The sequence below is a fragment of the Nicotiana tomentosiformis genome, chromosome 7, assembly GCF_000390325.3.
Source record: "Nicotiana tomentosiformis chromosome 7, ASM39032v3, whole genome shotgun sequence".
Lineage (NCBI taxonomy): Eukaryota > Viridiplantae > Streptophyta > Magnoliopsida > Solanales > Solanaceae > Nicotiana > Nicotiana tomentosiformis.
In genome coordinates this window covers 40,497,728-40,517,335 of record NC_090818.1, presented here as the reverse complement: position 1 = coordinate 40,517,335, position 19,608 = coordinate 40,497,728, and the positions used below count along the sequence as shown (strand labels likewise).

At 37.8% G+C, this 19,608-nt stretch overlaps 1 protein-coding gene and 1 long non-coding RNA gene across 2 annotated transcripts; both read right to left on the bottom strand.

The window, feature by feature from the left end:
* Window positions 1-10,759: 10,759 nt before the first annotated feature.
* On the bottom strand, window positions 10,760-11,687 carry LOC104096145 (uncharacterized). The gene is made up of 2 exons (XR_686242.4): window positions 11,521-11,687; window positions 10,760-10,928 (listed from the first exon to the last, which is right to left on the bottom strand). It is a non-coding gene; the product is annotated as an uncharacterized lncRNA (long non-coding RNA).
* Window positions 11,688-12,197: 510 nt separating this feature from the next.
* LOC104096146 (protein MAIN-LIKE 2-like) lies at window positions 12,198-12,674 on the bottom strand. The gene has a single exon (XM_009602474.2). It carries the CDS (start codon window positions 12,672-12,674, stop codon window positions 12,198-12,200), a length of 477 nt encoding a protein of 158 aa, XP_009600769.2.
* Between the last annotated feature and the right edge of the window lie 6,934 nt (window positions 12,675-19,608).

Genomic DNA, 19,608 nt, shown 5'->3' with positions numbered 1-19,608 from the left:
AAGTTGTGAGTTCGAGTCACCCCAAGAGTAAGGTGGGGAGTTCTTGGAGGGAGAGAGCCGAGGGTCTATCGAAAACAGTCTCTCTATCCCAGGGTAGGGGTAAGGTCTGCGTACACACTACCCTCCCCAGACCCCACTAATGGGATTATATTGGATTGTTGTTATTGCTATTTTAATTTGTAATACACCATATCAAACAATGCATAAGAAATAATCACTAACCCCTGCATTACTAATACACCTTATTTAACCCTACCAAACGACCCCTTAATGTTAATAATTTTCAGAACTGAAGTAAACTATAAAGGAAAAATGGCATTGTTACTCATCGGCGGCGAGTAACCAAGCACCAAGCACAAGTCAAAATATTCTTCCCTCTGTACAACATGGGCTAGTAACCCAAATATTTTGCTCCGTACAGATCAGAAATTTTAAAAAGAAAAGATACTGCATAACTTGAGCTTAACCTGAGTAATACCATACCTCTTCTACACTCACTACAAAACACTGCCCAAAGCTGAGATTTTTTTAAACTCTAGAATAAAGTTCAACTTTTGGTCTCAAAACCAACTCAAATTATCCAAACTTTCCAGTTAAATCTCAAAACCTAATGTTAACCAACTAGTTCAGAGCTGCTGTATATTGAAAATAAAGCCGGAGAAACTAGTTCATAACTGAAAGATACAACTGAAAGATTACTACCTACAACTTTCCAGATTCAAAGGGCACCTATTTTTCTATCTAGATAAATAGGTTTATTGATCAAAATCAAGTATACCGAGGTGAATATCATTAACTGTCTAATACACAGTACCATCAGACCAACCATAGTTGTTATAATAGTCAATGTTACTGGTACACGAATTAAAAGTATGAGGACGAATTCAATCTATTAAAGCCGACGATTACATTAGTTCACTGAAATCTTATCATCGTCATTGGGTTGGTTTTTTCATTCGTCAAATGGTATTAACTATTGTTGTCACCTTTCTTGATTTGATAGGTGACATTGGAGAAATAATGAGAACCATTGCAGTAGCACTTAATAGGCAAGAGTAAAAGCTGGTCAGGGAATAGCTCGGCATCCTCAGAGACTAGACCTGTGGCCTTAGCTATACTTAAACGACTGACTTCAAGAAGATCAGAGATACTTCCCACATCAAAATAATTTGGTAGACGGGCACGATACGTGACATAAGTATCACAAGACAAGGAAGAGTTTATCGAGCACAAAAAGTCTGGGTTCGTACTAGATGTTTGAGCAGTTATGTTAGAGGATGAAAGTAGGAGAAAGAGGAAACAGTTGTAAAACAAAGAGACAAGAGGTACTCCCATCGTTGCAAGCTTAGATAGCAAGGCACCAGCTAGAGAGTTTATTTTGCAGCTCTAACAATAGTTGAATTTAGGGATTTATTAAACATTAATCTGAAAGCTACAGAAATTCTTAAAGTTTGGAAGGATTAGAATATTGTCTAGGAGGCTTTGTTTGTAGCTTTGTCTATGAGATACCCTCTTGTCTTCTCTGCCTACTCTCATATTCTATGCAGCTGTCTCTGTCACTATGCAACAATGCTTCATAAAATAATCTCAATAAGCAAAAAGAAATCATTTGTATATATAATCATTACTTTCTCCTTGGCTATCACATTCCCTTTCAAACCTTTACTAAGGAAGCTTCATCTATTAGATTAATACTAGAACCAAATCCAGACGACACGGATTCCCCCTTCCTAACAAAGTTCAGAAAGTAAACAACTAAGAATAAAAATTTAGAGATACGCATGAAGTCTTAGAGAGAATGTCACCTTTGTTTTCCTACTGAAACTGAATAAAATCAGTCACCTTTCTTGATTTGATTGGTGACACTGGAGAAACAATGAGAACCATTGCAGTAGCACTTAATAGGCACGAGTAAAAGCTGGTCAGGGAATAGCTCGGCATCCTCAGTGACTAGACCTATGGCCTTAGCTATACTTAAACGACTGACTTCAAGAAGATCAGAGATACTTCCCACATCAAAATAATTTTTTGGACGGGCACGATACGTGACATAAGTATCACAAGATTTTTGAGCAGTTATGTTAGAGGATGAAAGCAGTTATGTCTGCTCAAATGGTTTTAACTGGTGCTCAATAAAAAGTCTAGATCCCAAGTGCAAAGATATATTTCTCAGTTCATGCTAACTCTTGCAAATTTACATGAAATCAGATTCCAATGATTAAAAAATTGGAGGAAAATTCAAAGAATAGAAAACTCAAATAGTAGCACGCCGAAGGATAAAGATGAGTAGTACCGTGAGATAGTGAAAGTATTTTCAGCAACACTTGGTATCCTTGATTTTTGTGGTACTCGTTCATGGCCCCTATTGGCGTCAGGGACCTGATGGGGTCGTGTTGCTATTGAATTAATTGTTCAAAAAATATACATTTGACACGTAATATTTGTCCATTGTGAGGATATTTATGGATTGGGGTTGCCCGCCTGCAGCAGACCAGAATGGCTTTATACATTATTATTATATAGATCGGGGCTGCCCGCCTACAGCAGGCCTTATAGGCTTTACTATTTTATGGATCGGGGCTGCCCGCCTGCAGCAGGCCTTATAGGCTTTGTTATTATACGGATCGGGACTGCCCGTCTGCAGTAGGCCATATAGGCTTTATGTCACGCTTGGGCTGAAAGAGCCCCTCCGGAGTCTGTACACACCCCCAGCGAGCGTAGGTGATTATATATATTCGGGATGGATTTTTCAGGGCATGGACTTACCTTACTTATTTATATTGTAATGAATTTACCTGGACATGGATCTTGTCCGTATCATTTATATTTGGGGATAAATTACCCTAGGGCTGGATTGGCCTTATACGGTAATGAGTAACTGACTGTTAGTCGATGTGTATTTATATACGGATTGAACCACCCCTGGGTTGGATTGTCTATAAACAGTACCGAGTGACCGAATAATTGGTGACCAGTATTTACTTGAGGTCTTTCGACTGAGATGTCGTATTTCTCATATCATGCAGTACTGATCTATTTCACTTGAACTGAGTTTAACTGTTGAACTTGAAAGCATGCCTACATTTCTATACCATTATTTATTTTGGATTGTACCTGCGGAGCTCATCATTGCTTTCAGCCCAGAGGTTAGTCTTGTTACTTATTGAGTTAGTTGTACTCATACTACACTCTGCACCTCGTGTGCAAGTCCAGGTACTCCCGGATACGGCGGCTGCTAGATTTTGAAGTTAATTCTGTTGGGGACTATCAAGGTAGCTGCTTGACGTCTGTAGACTTGATTCCCTTCCTGTTTAATTATTGTACTGTTCTATATTTTCAGACAGTAATTTTGTCAGTCAGACTTTGTATTCATATTAGATGCTCATGTACTTAGTGACACCGGTTTTTGGGAGTGTTATATTTGTATTTGTGAGATTTCTTCCGCAGAATTTAATTATTTTATTTTCAAATTTAAAAGATATGGTGGCTCATTAAGATTGTGGGCTTGTCTAAGATTGAGATAGGCTCTATCACGACTGGTGAGATTTTAGGTCGTGACAAGTTTGTATCAGAGCTTTAGGTGGCATAGGTCTTACGAGTCATGAGCAGGTTTAGTAGAGTCTTGCGAATCGGTACGGAGACGTTTGTACTTATCTTCGAGAGGCTGTCGAACCCTTAGGAAAAATTTTCCTTCTTGTCTTTTATCGTGCGAAATTGATTCAGCTTGAAATATAACTCTTTGAATTACTTCCACGCATTTATATGCGCACATGAACGCTCGGTATCAGTTGTGCATCGCCGGCTTGTGATTCCATGAACGATGTTTGAGATGTGTATTCAGTGTTCTGGTGATGGGCCAGTCTGGAGGACTTGAGGCTAGGTTTAGACCGCAGCTTAGGCTCGGTAGCTTCAGTTATAATCTGTACATTTGGACTCATATGTCCGGTAATGTCCCTACGAGTGGAATTAGTGGCTCGATGAACGGTGGAATGGCTTTGTGGTGAGTATGATGTAACTGTGGGATGTGTTAAGACGATTTGAATGTGACGAGAAGTGTTTCCTTGAGATGTAAAGAAAGTTTATTAGGTGCTTTATTTTCATTTTGATGTGACGTACAATCTCGAGTGTGAATGTTTTGAAAGATCTTTCACGTTGTTAAATTTTGAGGCAAATTAAATTCCCGTGTGTGGTTAATGAGTTTGGACTCAGAAAGATTAAGTGATATCACAATAATTGTGGCTGCAAAAGGGTATAACAAGATGCCAATTTGAGACTAAGCAGGTGGGTTATCTCCTGCGGAGTAATTTATGTAGGTGTGTTCCTTATGATATGAATAGAGAGTTTCTTTTTTGCCAGCGGGATGTGTGTTGAGACTTGAATTTGAATCTGGTTGAGAAAGTTGACTTGAGTGTTAAGAGAATGAATGCAAGATTAGCGGATGATTGGGATATTTTATGGTTGGTGTGTCTTGAGCTTGAGAAGAATTTTCGTTAAACGGACTGCGGTATTAAGGCAGTAATAAAGTATGGGTATTGCGAGTTATCAAGTATTTTAATCTATGGCTTTGAGCCAAGTGGGGGAGCCTGCTATTGACAATTCAATTCATGGTTATATGTCAAATTAATTTTTTGTTTTGGTCTGAAGTATACTTGGGAATCAGTGATGACTTGCAGAGGTGGAGTTTGAGAATGACTCGAGTAAGGAAATTTCTGGATACAGGTTATATTGCGCTTTATGAGTGAGTTGTTATTTGTGAATGATGTAGTTCGCATGGAGTATGAATTTGATAGGTGGTATTAAAATAGAGTTACTTATTTGAGTATTATTGTGCTAATGGAGCACGTATCTTTTGGCCCATTTGGGCGGTGTAATGTGGATTTGAACAAAGGGGGTGACTCTCGAGAAAGTTCTAATGGATTCGAGATTAATATGTAATAATTGAGAATTTTTGGCGGATTTGTTTATGGCTAAAATCTGAGATTTAAGTTAGATGGGGTCGATACTTGTGGCATTTTGTATATCATTATGGGTTTTATATCTCGGTATCGGGAAGGTGAATGAAACGATCTTAGACTCAAATAAGGTATTTTCAGAGTTGGTGTTTCGGTTGTGGTATTTATAGAGGTAATTATGATATGGTGAGACTCTACAGATGTTTTGGTGGCAATATTCTTGGGTTTTGGTGACCTACGTGGTTTGGTCGAGTTAGAGAAATTCAGTTCTGATAGCTTGGTTATGTGCAAATGGATTTCAAAGTGTTCATGATGGTTTCTACCATGGTTTGAACTAGATATTTTCTACCGATGTATGGAACGTGTTGTATATTGTGATTTCCTCCTCGAAAGAAGAAAGAGAGAGGTTTCTAACTAATAAGGTATGTAATTTGCTGGTGACTCAGAGTTGATAATGGGATTCTTGTGTTTGTCACATGATGGCATAATAGATGTGGTGTGTTGTGCGGGATTAGAATTTACATGTACAAGGTGACAATTCAGTCTTGAAGAGAAGGTAACGAATGTTGGATAGCATGGTCGGTTTTAGATATTTTGATGAATGTTATAACTGCTCGGTAATTCCTGAGAAGGGTGAGCATTTCAGAAGGTGCATTGTGTTTTGGCTTACGGATGTTCATTGGTATTGCATTACTCACCTGGTTGATAAACTGTTGATATTCAAATTATTGCTATGTGACACGGAATAATTATGAAAGTATTCCTCATGGGATTATTATGAATGAAAGATGTGTTAGTCATTTTAGTGCTGGAGTTGGGATCAGTTACGGTGATCTATGTGTTCGATGAATTTGGAGACTGAGAGTTTTCAAAAGTATATTATTTCGGGGTTGCGGCCTATTTGAGGTGACTATTTTATTTAAAACTCGGTGGAGGCACTAGTTGCGTTAATTATTTGTAATAGCTATACACTATGAGTGCGCATATATATGAGGTTTGAGCCCATGTGCGGGCATTAGAGCAAGTATTCATACTCGGAAGAATGCTTAGGCTATAATATGCCTAGAGTTAACTGTTAAGTGTAAAGTTATAACGTTTCCCGTATTCGTACCTTTGTTGAGAACTATTTGGGCTATACTTGAGGTTACAAAGAAGATGATTCCCTAAATAAATGAGGTAGTTACTTATTTTGCATAAAATTATCGATATGAAGTGTGATAGCAGACTTTGCACATGCTTACACTATGGCGTACTATTTATACCAGTCCAGGAGCATGAGAATCTTATTTTATTATCATATACAAGTGTACTTGTTTAATTGCTCGTGTATGATATACTAGGGCTGGAGGCATGTGACCATGCCGGGTGATTCATATTATTGGCATATGAGTTGTCCGTGCCATGTTTGGGAATTTTATTTCTATGATAATTTATCTGATTCATTAATTTCCTTCCTCTACAGTTATGCATATGCACCTACGGTTATCCTCTTCACGAAATTTGAGGAGTTAGTTGTAACATTATGATTGTGGTGGTGCTTGTTAAACTTGCAATATGGTTCTCTTCCTTGAGACATCTCCCATATTTGGGTATACAGATTGCGCAGTGGTAGCTGGAGTTATATTGATGTGGTATGTTTGTGGGATAGTGGTGTTTAATAATAAAATGTCATTGTACCTAGAATGGGTACTATCATGCTTGATTATAGTATATCCGAGAAGATTATGGTTCTTGTTGGGGCGAGAGAGCTCCATGGCTAGTTGATCTGATGAGTGATTATGAGTTTTTGATTGTTTCTTTCATCATTGGCAGTGTACGAAGATTTTGGAATGAGGTTCTGTTGAATGCGGGGTTTTATACTAGTACTTGGTTGGTTTTGAGTAGTTATTGTGATCAGAAATGGTGATACAAGTATGCGAGTTGTGTAGTATGTTATGCGATTATATCTTGGATTATGGTTATGGCTGGATATGGCTTGTTCAGGCTAATATAGTGTGGAGATGCGAGATTCGGGTCTTGAAAAGAATTCTGGATGTTAGAAATTTGGATCCAAGGTTTTTGGGCTAAAGTTAAATTAATGATCTTCAATTGTGTTGCGTTGTCAGATCTATGGAATAGGGTGGCGTGGAATCACCCCCGAGTACGTGCGTGGTAAGATAGAATAGCGATTTGATGGCTTGAAAATAATTCTTGGCACGTTCGAGGATGAACGTATGTTTAAATGGGGGAGAATGTAACGATCCGGTCGGTCATTTTGAGTATTACAACTTCGTTCCCCCATTTACTGCTCAATTTATACTTTACAATAGTTTTAAGACTTACGGGGTTAGTTGGTTCAGGTCCGGAGGGAATTCGGAGTGAAATGAGACACTTAGTCTCATAATTAAAAATTTTAAGTTAGAAAAGTTGACCGAATGTGGACTTATGTGTAAACGACCTAGGATTTGAGTTTTGATGATTCCAATAGCTCCGTATGGTGATTTTGGACTTAGAAACATGACCGAAAAATTATTTGGAGGTCGGTAGAGGAATTAGGCTTGAAATGGCAAAAGTTAAATTATTAAAAAGTTTGATCGGGGTTGACTTTTTGATATCGGGGTCGAAATTCGATTCTAAAAATTTTCATAGGTCCGTTATGTTATTTATGACTTGTGTGCAAAATTTGAGGTCAATCGGACTTGATTTGATAGGTTCCGGCATCGTTTGTGAAAACTTAAATTTCAAAGTTCATTAAGCTCGAATTGGGACATGATTCGTGGTTTTAGCGTTGTTTAATGTGATTTGAGATTTCGACTAAGTTCGTATGATGTTTTAGGACTTGTTGGTATATTTGGTTGAGGTCTCGAGGGGCTCGGGTGAGTTTCGAGGTGGTTTCGGACTATTTCTAGGCCATTCTTAGTTGCTGGTTTTTTGCCACAGAGGTATGCATCGCGATCGCGGACAAACGGTCACGATCGCGAAGAGCAATTTTGTTGTTTGGACACTGTGAATCGCGATCGCGGAAGCCTTTTCGCGATCGCATAGAGGAAAATCCTATTGCACTGACCTGACTTTTGAAACTTATATCTCGTAATCTATAAGGGATTTGGAGATGATTCAAATATCAAATTTGTAGCTCTTTGTGTTTAGTTTTCAGAAAAGTAAACCATTTGTCATTTGGAGTTACGTACAAAATATTATGGTGGATATACTATAGGCTGTCTGGAAAGAGTTTTGAAATCTCTGTTGTACAGGGCTGACTTTGAAAGTTTATATCTCGCAATCTATAAGGAATTGGGAGATTATCAACAAATGAATATCATAGTCCTTGATGTCTAATTTTCAGAAAGTTAAAACAATTACAATTTGGAGTTTTGTACAATGAGTTATGACCATTGTACTAGAAGTTATCTGGAAGAGCCGGGCACTTGTTCTTCGCGATCGCGAAAGGCAAAATTTGGGATGAGAAAAGTTGTGCTTCGCGATCGCGAAGCATTTTTCGCTACCGCGAATAGTAAATACTTAAGCAGTAGCTATATTTCAAGGTTTTAGCTATTTTTAACATATTTGGAGCTATGGAGCTCGGATTGAAGCGATTTTTGAGGTAACTTTTACCATATGGATTGGTGTAGGTGTTCTATATCCGAAAATGATTATACTTCATGATTCTATAATTATATTCATCATTTATTTAGGATTTAAATGGAAGAAATCAAGATTTTTGCAAAATCATCCAAAAACGAAAATATATGATTTGGAGGTCGAGTTGTTATCGGAATTTGATAAAATTGGTATGGTTGAACTCGTATCGGAATGGGTGTTTGGATTTTGTAAATTTTATCGGGTTCCGAGACGTGGGCTCTACGGGTGAGTTTTAAGCTAAATTTCGAATTTTTATGGAAAATTAGTATTTTCTTATGGAATTAATTCCAATAAAATTTATTGACTGAATCGAATTAATTGTGGCTAGATTCGAGGCGTTTGGAGGCCAATTCACAAGGCAAAGGCATAGCGGAGTAAAGAATTATGCGATTTAAGGTAAGTAACACTTCTAAACTTGGTTCTAAGGGTATGAATCCCCGAATTTGGTAAGATATAAATTATTTGGAGGTGACACACACGATAGGTGACGAGCATGTAGACGTGCACCATATAAATTGTGTCTTGAATAAATCCTGTGCAGTTGTAAAATTAATGAATCATGTTATTATCTGAACATTCTCTACGTGTTAGAGAAATTGAGTTGAGGCTCCTATTAAAGATCATGTTTAGGCTACGTGCCAATATTTTGGGACCCATGGGATCGTGTTGCTGTTGAATTAATTGCTCAAAAAATATACATTTCACACTCAGGAATATTTGTCCATTATTAGGATATTTATGGATCGGGGCTACCCGTCTGCAGCATGTCAGAATGGCTTTATATATTATTATTATTATATGGATCGGGGCTGCCCGCTTGCAGCAGGCCTTATAGGCTTTACTATTTTATGGATCGGGGTTGCCCGCCTGCAACAGGCCTTATAGGCTTTATTATTATACGGATCGGGACTACCCGTCTGCAGTAGGCCATATAGGCTTTATGTCACGCTTGGGCTGAAGGAGCCCCTCCAGAGTCTGTACACACCGCAGTGAGCGTAGATGATTATATATATTCGGGATGGATTTTCTAGGGCATGGACTTGCCTTACTTATTTATATTGTAATAATTTACCTAGACATAGATCTTGTCCGTATCATTTACATTTGGGGATAAATTACCCCAAGGGCTGGGTTGGCCTTATACGGTACTGAGTGACTGATTATTAGTCGATGTGTATTTATATACGGGTTGGAACATCCCTGGGCTGGATTGGTCATAAATAGTATCAAGTGACCGAATTATTGATCACCAATATTTACTTGAGGTCTTTCTACTGAGATGTCGTATTTCTCATATCATGCAGTATCGATCTATTTGACTTGTACTTAGTTTAACTATTGAACTTGAAAGCATGCCTACATTTCTGTACCATTATTTATTCTGGACTATACCTGCGGAGCTCATCATTGCTTTCAGCCCAGAGGTTAGTCTTGTTACATATTGAGTTAATTGTACTCATACTACACTCTGCATCCCATGTGCAGATCCAGGTGCTCCCGGATACTGCGGCGTCTAGATTTTGAAGTTAATTCTGTTGGGGACTATCAAGGTAGTTACTTGACGTCTGCAGACTTGATTCCCTTCGTGTTTAATTATTGTACTATTCTATATTTTCAGACAGTGATTTTGTCAGTCAGACTTTGTATTCATATTAGATGCTCATGCACTTAGTGACACCGGATTTTGGGAGTGTTATATTTGTATTTGTGAGATTTCTTCCGTTGAATTTAATTATTTTATTTTCAAATTTAAAAGATATAGTGGCTCATTAAGATTGTGGGCTTGCCTAAGATTGAGATAGGCACCATCACGACGGTTGAGATTTTGGGTCATGACAAAAGTAGTTAGAAAAGAAAGAAATAAAGAAAGAGAAAGGAAAAAAAAGGAAATAAATAAAATTGTCTAATGAAAAATGAATATTATTAAATAATAAATAAATAAAGATATCCAATTAGAACATGACACGTGTGTAATTTGAACTAAAAATTTATCTCAGATTGCCACAATGGACCACCGTTAAAACAGGGGTATTTTCATCAACCTTGCTAATGGTAGGGGCATCTTTGTCCGTAAAGTATAACGAAGGTTGAATGTGAACTATTTTTTAAAGTAAAGGGGTTTATTTAACCCTTTTCCCATTAATATATAGGTTCTTTCGCTCTTCACTCTTTACTTCTGAAGTGAGTTTGGAATGTAAAGGAAAAATAAACATAAACAATTTACAACTTTCATTCTACATGAAAATTAACACAACAAGAAAAATATCAAATTATGTGTGAGAATGTGCATGTATCTATGTAGCCAGAAATAGCAACTTGGAATTTAACCCCAAAAAAGATGCATTTGAAGGTGCACTGAGAAAACAAGAGAAATAATTAGAAACGATGATTACAATAATCAAGCACTAAAAAATCTCTTAATCCAATAATCCTCCACTCTGATTCAACTGAACTCACCTTAAATCACCAAAATTAAGAACATGAAAAACAAACAAAAAAATCATTTTTATTCATTAGTGTCACAATTAACCTATGCAGATCGAAACAGAGAACAGAGAAAAACAACAAAGGGAATAGATAAGAAAGGATCTCAATCATCTCAATTGCACAAATTCTGTGAAAAAAATTAAAGAAATCCAATTACCAAAATAACAAAAGAAGAAGATTGTATCAAAGACAACTCAGAGTCACCTTTCACTTTTTTCTCGATCAAATCAAATTGGAAAAGTAAAAAAGAACCTAAAGAATTAAAAGACTCATAAAGCTTTTGGAATTGAAAAAGACTGAAGAGATGGATCACAAAGCTATTCTAGAATTGTGAAAAATATGAAAACATGCGCTTACCAACCTATCTATCTATGAACCTATGCAAAAAGTTCAGCAGCAACTATATAAAGAATCGAGCAGCACCAATAAATCGAACTTGCTGGGTAAGAAGAGAAGTTACCTGAGGAAGAAGACTATCACTGCTGGAAATTTTTATTGTGTCTGTGTAGATTTGTTATATTGTGTCTGCTTGATTTTATTTTCAACCGTCTTCCGTTTCATGTTCGATGAAGGGAATAGATTTACTTATTTTGGAGGGAATGGTTAATTTATGACCAAAACAATTTGAGGGAAAGCTTTTTTTCTTTTTTTTGGGTACGAAGGGAAAGTTAGAATAATAAAAATCTATTTTAATTAGTGATTTTTAGTGGCAATTTATTTTTATTGTAGGTAAATGGATATGTTTTACTTACTAATGGTCATGTGCGGCTAATATTTCAGCTTAAAGAATCTATTTGCGGCAATTGCCTTATTGCAGCTAAATATTGCCACCAAAGGCCTTTTTTATAGTAGTGTGTGCTAGATCCTCAGCATCCCTCGATGATGATCCATAACTCAGTCATCGCCCACTATGCACGTCTCGTGTCGGATGATCCTCAGCAATCGTCGATGGCTCTAGGGGATTAAGAAAATACTGATCCCACTACCGTCGCGTAATGGACATGCTCGTGATCAACAATGGAGCTGGCGGGGTCAACTGCGAAGTCCTTGGCGACAGTTAAAGGCTGAATGACGGCATATCATGAGGAGCATTATGTGGCTCAGGGTAGTTACCCTTCTGATCATCTCTAATATCCTCTACGGGTGCCTCAACACCACTTTGCTGGGGAACCCGTCCTCGCCGACCACCACGACCTCATGATATTTCTCAAGATGATGTAGAAATCTCAAACTGACTAGGTTTCCCAAAGTGTTCGGGAACAGTACACCACCAAACATCAGGAGCAGCATCAATCTCGTGTGCCATTCAATAACCTCCGGTGGTGAATCATCTGTAATCTCCGCATCTATCTCCTCCAGATGATGCCGGATGGGCGTCAAATGCAAACAACTGGCCCCACTCAATGCAGTCTCCTCCGCTGGCTGGAATCCGGTGAGCTGCTGCAATATATGCAGGTAATGCAATCCCATGTAGTCTCTGAAAGCATGCGGGTAAGCTACAGGTAATCCATCAACCGACAGCTCGAAAAAAACCTCCATGTCCTCAAGTGTGATGGTAGCCTCGTCGATGGGTAAATGAAACATGTGCATCTCCGGTTTCCACCGCTCTATCATAGCCTTGATCAATGCCCAGTCGAACTGCAACCAGCCGATCTCTATGATCCGGTAGAAACTCGTATCCTGAAGGCGTCTAACTATACTGTAATGACCCGACCAGTCATTTTGAGCTCTAGTGCATCATTCAGCAGTTTGAGGCCATGAGAAACTTTACTTCATGTGTTATAACTTGTACGTGTAGTCAGAATTGAGATTCACGGAATTCATAGTTGATTTGGAAAGAAAATTCTCATTTCGGAAGCTTTAAGTTGGAAGAATTGACTAAGTTTAGATTTTTGAGTAAACGGTCTCAGTATTGAGATTTGAAGGTTCCAACATGTTCGTATGATGACTTCGGACTTGGGCGTATGTTCGGATCGAGTTTTGGATGACCCGGGAGCGTTCCAGCGCCTATTGTGGAAGTTGACATTTTGGAAGAATTTTATAAATTTGGGTTGAAGTGCATTTCAATATTATCAATGTCCGTTTGGGATTCTGAGTTTGAAATAGCTCCGTATGGTGATTCTGGAATTGGGAGCGCGTCCGAAAGTGGATTCGGAGGTCCGTAGGTCATTTTGTAGTCATTTGGCTAAAGCTAAAAATTTGAAGGTTTTTGAGAAGCTTAACTGGAAGTGTCCTTTTTGATATCGGGGTCGGAATCCAATTCTAAAAGTTGGAGTAGGTCTGTAATGTCAATTATGTCTTGTGTGCAAAATTTGAGGACAACCGGACGTGATTTGATAGGTTTCGGTATCGATTTTAGAAGTTGAAGTTTCAAAGTTCATTAAGTTTGAATTGGGGTGCGATTCATGATTTTGATATTGTTTGATGTGATTTGAGATCTCGAGCAAGTTTGCGTTATGTTATGGTACTGGTTAGTATAATTGGATGGGGCCTCGGGTGTGTTTCGGGGTGATTTTCAAATCATTTTGGGCTGTTTTGGAACTGTTGATTCTGGTGTCTGCACAGTTTACTTTTATGTTGGATCGGGTCTGTGATGACCCAAAATGTCATCTTTAAATTTAATGATTAATTATGTAATCTAAGCACTATTTACCATTACTCGACTTGAGTGTGCAGTCCGTAAAAAATTTTCGAAAAGTTTTCAGGTGAAAAATGAATTAAAATGTGAATTAGAGCTTTAAAACTCAATTGAGTTGACTTTGGTCAATATTTTTAGCAAACAGACCCGGATCAGTATTTTGACAATTTTGGTAGGTCTGTATCGTGATTTGGGACTTAGGCGTATGCCCGGAATCAAATTCCGAGGTCCCTAGTCCGAGATATGAAATTTTGATGAAAAATTAAAAGTTTAAGTTTAAATAGTGATCGGATGTCAAATTATACGCAAATGATCCCGGAATAGAATTTTGATGATTCCAACAGCTCCGTATGGTGATTTTGGACTTAGGAGCATGATCGGAATTTTATTTGGAAGTCCGTAGTAGAATTAGGCTTGAAATGCCGAAAGTTGAATTTTTGGGAAGTTTGACCGAGGTTTTGACTTTTTGATATCGGGGTCGAAATCCGATTCTGAAAATTTTTATCACTCAGTTATGTCATTTATGACTTGTGTGCAAAATTTGAAGTCATTCCGAATTAATTTGATGTGTTTCGACACAAGATATAGAATTTAAAAGTTCAAAGTTCATTGATTTGGATTTGAGGTGCGATTCGTCGTTTTGATGTTGTTTGATGTAGTTTGAAGGCTCGACTAAGTTCGTATGGTATTTTGGGACATGTTGGAATAATTGGTTAAGGTCCCGAGGGTCTCGGGTGGATTTCGGAAGGCAAACGGAATGGATTTCGGACAAAGAGTGCTGGAAATTTCTGTTGCAGAAATTCGGTGCGTGGAGCCAACTTTGGAAGCTTATATCTCGCAATTCATAAGGAATCAAAAAATGTACAAAACATGAAAGCTGTAGTCGTATGATTATAGGTTCCAGAAAGTTAAACTATGCATTATTTGGACATTTGTACAGAAAGTTATGATGGATTGAATGAAGGCTGGTAGAGCAGTTTCGCCAGAAATTCTGATGCATGCAGCCGACTTTCTAGTTTCCAGAAAGTTAAATCATTTATCATTTGGATATTTGTACATAAAGTTATGATCAATTGAAGTAAGACTGGTAGAGCTGTTTCTAGTAGACTTTTAGTGACGAAAAATGGACTTTTAGTGACGGATTGGCAGAAACTTAAGGACCAAAAATGCTCATTTCATTCATTTCGTTTTGGATTTTTGGAGCACGGTTCTTGGGCGATTTTTGGGCGATTTTCACGAAAAAACATTGGGATAAGTGTTCCTTATCCTATATTGATTATATTTCATAATTCCATACTCATTTATATCATGAATCCGTGAATTTATGGAAGAAAAATCAAGATTTTTGCAAAATCTTCCAAAAACGAAAAATTAAGATTTGGAGGTCGAGTTGTTATCGGATTTTGGTAAAATTAGTATGGGTGGACTTGTAATTGAATGGGTTGTCGGATTTTATAAGTTTCGCCGGATTCCGAGATGTGGGCCCCACGGACAAATTTTGAGCTAATTTCGGATTTTAATGAAAATATAATATTTTCTTATGAAATTGATTACTATAATTTTTGTTGACTGTATCGAATCAATTATGACTAGATACGAGTCGATCGGAGTCAGAAAATCGAGGAAAAAACATAATACTTGATTAAATTGGAGCAAGTCGAGGTAAGTGACTTGACTAACCTTGAGTGGGAGAAATTTTCCCTAGGATTGGTATTGATGTGATTATTGAAATGTGTTGAAAGTCGTATGCACGAGGTGACGAGTGTGTACACGGGTTAATTTGCGAAAGATTATATTTTTAAATTGTGTAGATCACTGTTGCGCATTTATTAAATTATTTTATCTTGTTATATTCTTCATCATTGATGTGAGATATATACTTCAAATTTGTTTGATCTTTTCTTACTAATTGTTTTACCTATTTAGTTGAAACTTGGTTTCTTTTATTCTGTGCATTATTTGAAGGTTGATTTTCTTTAAATTAAATATTATTAATATGAAGTATTTGACATTTTTAAACTTGATATTGAAGCAACGTAGTAAAGATTTTGAAATATTATTTTTCTAAATTATTTACTCCTGAATATTTTTATACTCATTGTGAGGGAGCCGTGAGCTCTTTATTGTGGAAGAATATTATTGATGATTTATTTTGGCATGAGCCGTGAGCTCTTTATTGTGACAAACTATTATTGATGATTTATTTTGGCATGAGCCGTAAGCTCTTTATTGTGAAAAAATATTGTTGTTGAATTATTTTGGCAAGTTAAATTATTTGAGCACTTGAGGTGCAAATTGTGATATATTGTGATATTGATACGCATGCGGTGGTATAAGGTCTGGGTGTTGAAACGCTTGCGGTGAGATAAGGGTGGCTTGATACGCGTGGCTAGTAGGGGAACTACTAAAAGTCATGCGGTGTGATAAGGGTGGCTAAAATGCGGGATGCTATTTCGGGAAAAAATATTTTCTTTAAATAAATTGTGAAGGCTCCCGTGGTGATATAAGAAAATGAGATATTGTGAATTTATTTATGATTTGGGACTACGAGGCGGTACCTCGGGAGTGCCCTTGTTGATATTGATTTATGGCCGTAGTTGCCTTTGATTATTATTGTGATTTTCATAAAGTTGAAGGAAATTTTGATTTCCACGAGATATTATTTGCAATTATTTGGTGTCATTAAATGTGACATACTATTTGATTCATTTTCGATGTCATTTTATTTTACTACATTGATAAATATTTTACCATGATATTATTATATTTCAGTAGGGCCTCACCTGACCTCGTCACTACTCTACCGAGGTTAGGCTTGGCACTTACTGGGTACCGCTGTGGTGTACTCATACTACGCTTCTACACATCTTTTTGTGCAGATCCAGGTACATTTTACCAGCCTAGACGTCATTGAGTTACCTGCGCACGGAGACTTCGAGGTATATCTGCCAGCGTCCGCAGACTCCGGAGTCCCCTTCTATCATTTTATGCTGCTTCCTTATATTTTATCTAGACCTTGACATATAGAGACATTAAGAATAAATTCTTAGAAGCTTGTGACTTATTTCTACCGGGTTTTGGAAGTTGAAATTGTTTGAATTGTAGTTTATTTATTTCAGATATTTATTATTATTCCGCATTGATAGGCTTACCTAGTCTTAGAGATTAGGTGCCATCACGACATCCTACGGAGGGAATTTGGGGTCGTGACAAGTTGGTATCAGAGCACTAGGTTCATAGGTGTTATGAGTCACAAGCAGGTTTAGTAGAGTCTTGCGGATCGGTACGGAGATGTCTGTACTTATCTTCGAGAGGCTATGGTACTGTTAGGAAATATTCACTTCTTTGACTCCTTATCGTGCAGCATTGATTTAGCTTGAAACATATATCTTATATTCCTTTGTATCCACTCGTGTATGACATTGCGCACTCGGTATCAGTTGTGCGTCGACGGTTGTAATGTCGTATATGGACTATGAGGGAGCCAGAGATGCTCAGACATTGCCTCAACGTGTGGTTCCGACTGAAGATGCGGACGTATTGAGGGATCACCTAGTGAATTATGTGGGGGTGCAACAGACGTTGGCATCTGGTTGATTTATACAAGCTGTGAAGGTTATTATTGAGGATCATTGGACGTTGTGACCTATGATTTCGTGCTGAGTAGGGGGAGTCCACTACCAATGGGTGGATTGCGGGTCATGTATTATATCAGTTTTGGCCTGAAATGTATATATGTGGTACTGAAAGATTCCCTAAAATTTACACATGTTTAAGACCTGAGATTTTGTAGAGGATAAGGTTGGGACTTGCGGCATGTCCGCCTCCTTAATAATCCTATACTTCAATACCATTATAGAAAGAACTCTAAATTTATAGAAGGTCTACTCAGCGTGGACGTGGCTGTTGCGGATTTTGGAGTGCTTCGGAGTAAGTATAGTTGTTGACGAGATTCTGGACTATGTGGTTCGTGCCAAGATTTGTCTGTATGGAGCTCTACTTTTGTGATCGTTATGTATAAATAGGGGTAAGGGTTACCCCAAAGAAGAATCAAAGAGTATGTTAAGAAATGGGTCAGCTCAACACTGTAGAGTCAGTATAACAAAAGAGGAAATTTGCATTGGGAGAAATAATTCTCCACCAGTGTTCGTGGCAAGCCTATGAAGAGAGCAAACCAGCCAATGCAACACCGCCCACTTGGCTCAGTTCTCAGAAATGCTTTTGAAAGAGTTTGTTTTCTGGACTCTCCGTAATGCGTGGCGCATAGGGTTTGAACGGTTGCGTCATGTCACCATTGACAATTTCAAAATATGCCATCAAGTTCAATAAGTTAGCCCGTCATACTCCTACTTTGCTTCCTACACCTAGAGGGCGAGTCCATAGACTCATTAAAGAACTCAATTATGATCATAAAATTTTGTACGACTCGGGAGCTACAAGCTGATACTTCATTTCTGCTAGTTGTACAAATTGCCAAGATATTAGAATGTGTTCGGGGTGAAAAAAAAAAGAAGGGAAACTAAGGAGACCAAGACGTCTCAAGGTTCTGGGGGATTCGGTGGATTCTACTCTGCAAGTATAAATCATTATGGAGGGGGCTCGGGCAGTCGGCCAGTCGAGTCCGCACATCGGATTACTCGGGGTGCTCCAGTAAGTTCTTTTAATATACCACCGACATGAGTTCCTATAATGGTTATTCCAGTTATCTGCACAGACTCAATATGAGCAGCCTAATCCGTAAAAAAAAAGGTTGTTATGAATACGGTGATACTAGGCTCATCATGAGAAAAAATTGTCAAAAACTTAGGAGAGACTTATTTCATCAAAGCACTCAGGCTACTTGTTCCATTGCAGTTACTACACCACCCACACGATCAGTTAGGGGTGGAGGATAGACGGGTAAAAGACGTCATAGAGGTGGAGAACCAGCCGTTGATATATTTATTTTACGGTATGGCGGAGGTCGCTACATCAGATAGTGACGTTATAGGTACGACCTCGATTTAATATAAAGGAATAATTTCCTTAAGTTGATTCAGTTCTCAATATCGAAACGAGTCTTCCTATTGTGCTCCACTTATGAGTGAGCTTCATAATTCTATAATTTACTTATGTGTTTACCCCTGTTGGGAGATTTTATGGAGATAACTACGCCTATCATTTCGTGTTGGTCACTAATAAGAGCTGCGAGGCTAAATGTGGCTTTTTGTTACTCATTTCGGTAAATTTTGATGTAAATTCCGAATAATTAATTGCAAATTATGAATTATATGCCCTACCGGTGTGGGGTTCATTATGTGTTGTGATTTGGTGTAACCGAAATTATTTAAAAGGAGAAAATAGAAATTTGCAATTGTCACGATGTGCATATTACTTGTGATTCAGAACTGAGGACGAGATCCTCACATTTTTATATAAATTGATATGTTTAAACCGGGCTACGAGCTGCGGTGGAAGTTATAAAAGGACGAGATCCTTGTGAGGAAAATTCTTGTGTTTAAGTTCTCCCTTGTGAAATTAAATTTGTACTATAGTACTAATTGGGAGTCATGCCTGTTAGGCTTATTTGAATATTCTTATATGAAATTTTCTATGCATAGTTGTCAAATTCATGTGGTAATTATTAATTTTTAACCTACGAGGTAGGTGCCCGCCTAGGTGGCGTTAAATGTGACTCGTTAATTTGGGTAAATAAGTTTGAGGTCTTCATGCCTCGTGTCTCGTTATCAGTATTGTGAAAGTTTGAAATGAGATTTTCGTTAACATTAAGTTAATTGATGATTCGGTAATTGATTATGAACAACTATTAAGACCAAATTGACCCAGAAGGGTGCTTCATTCAGATGGACCGAGGAATGTGAGGAAAGCTTCCAAAAGCTCAAGACAGCTTTGACTACAGCCCCAGTATTG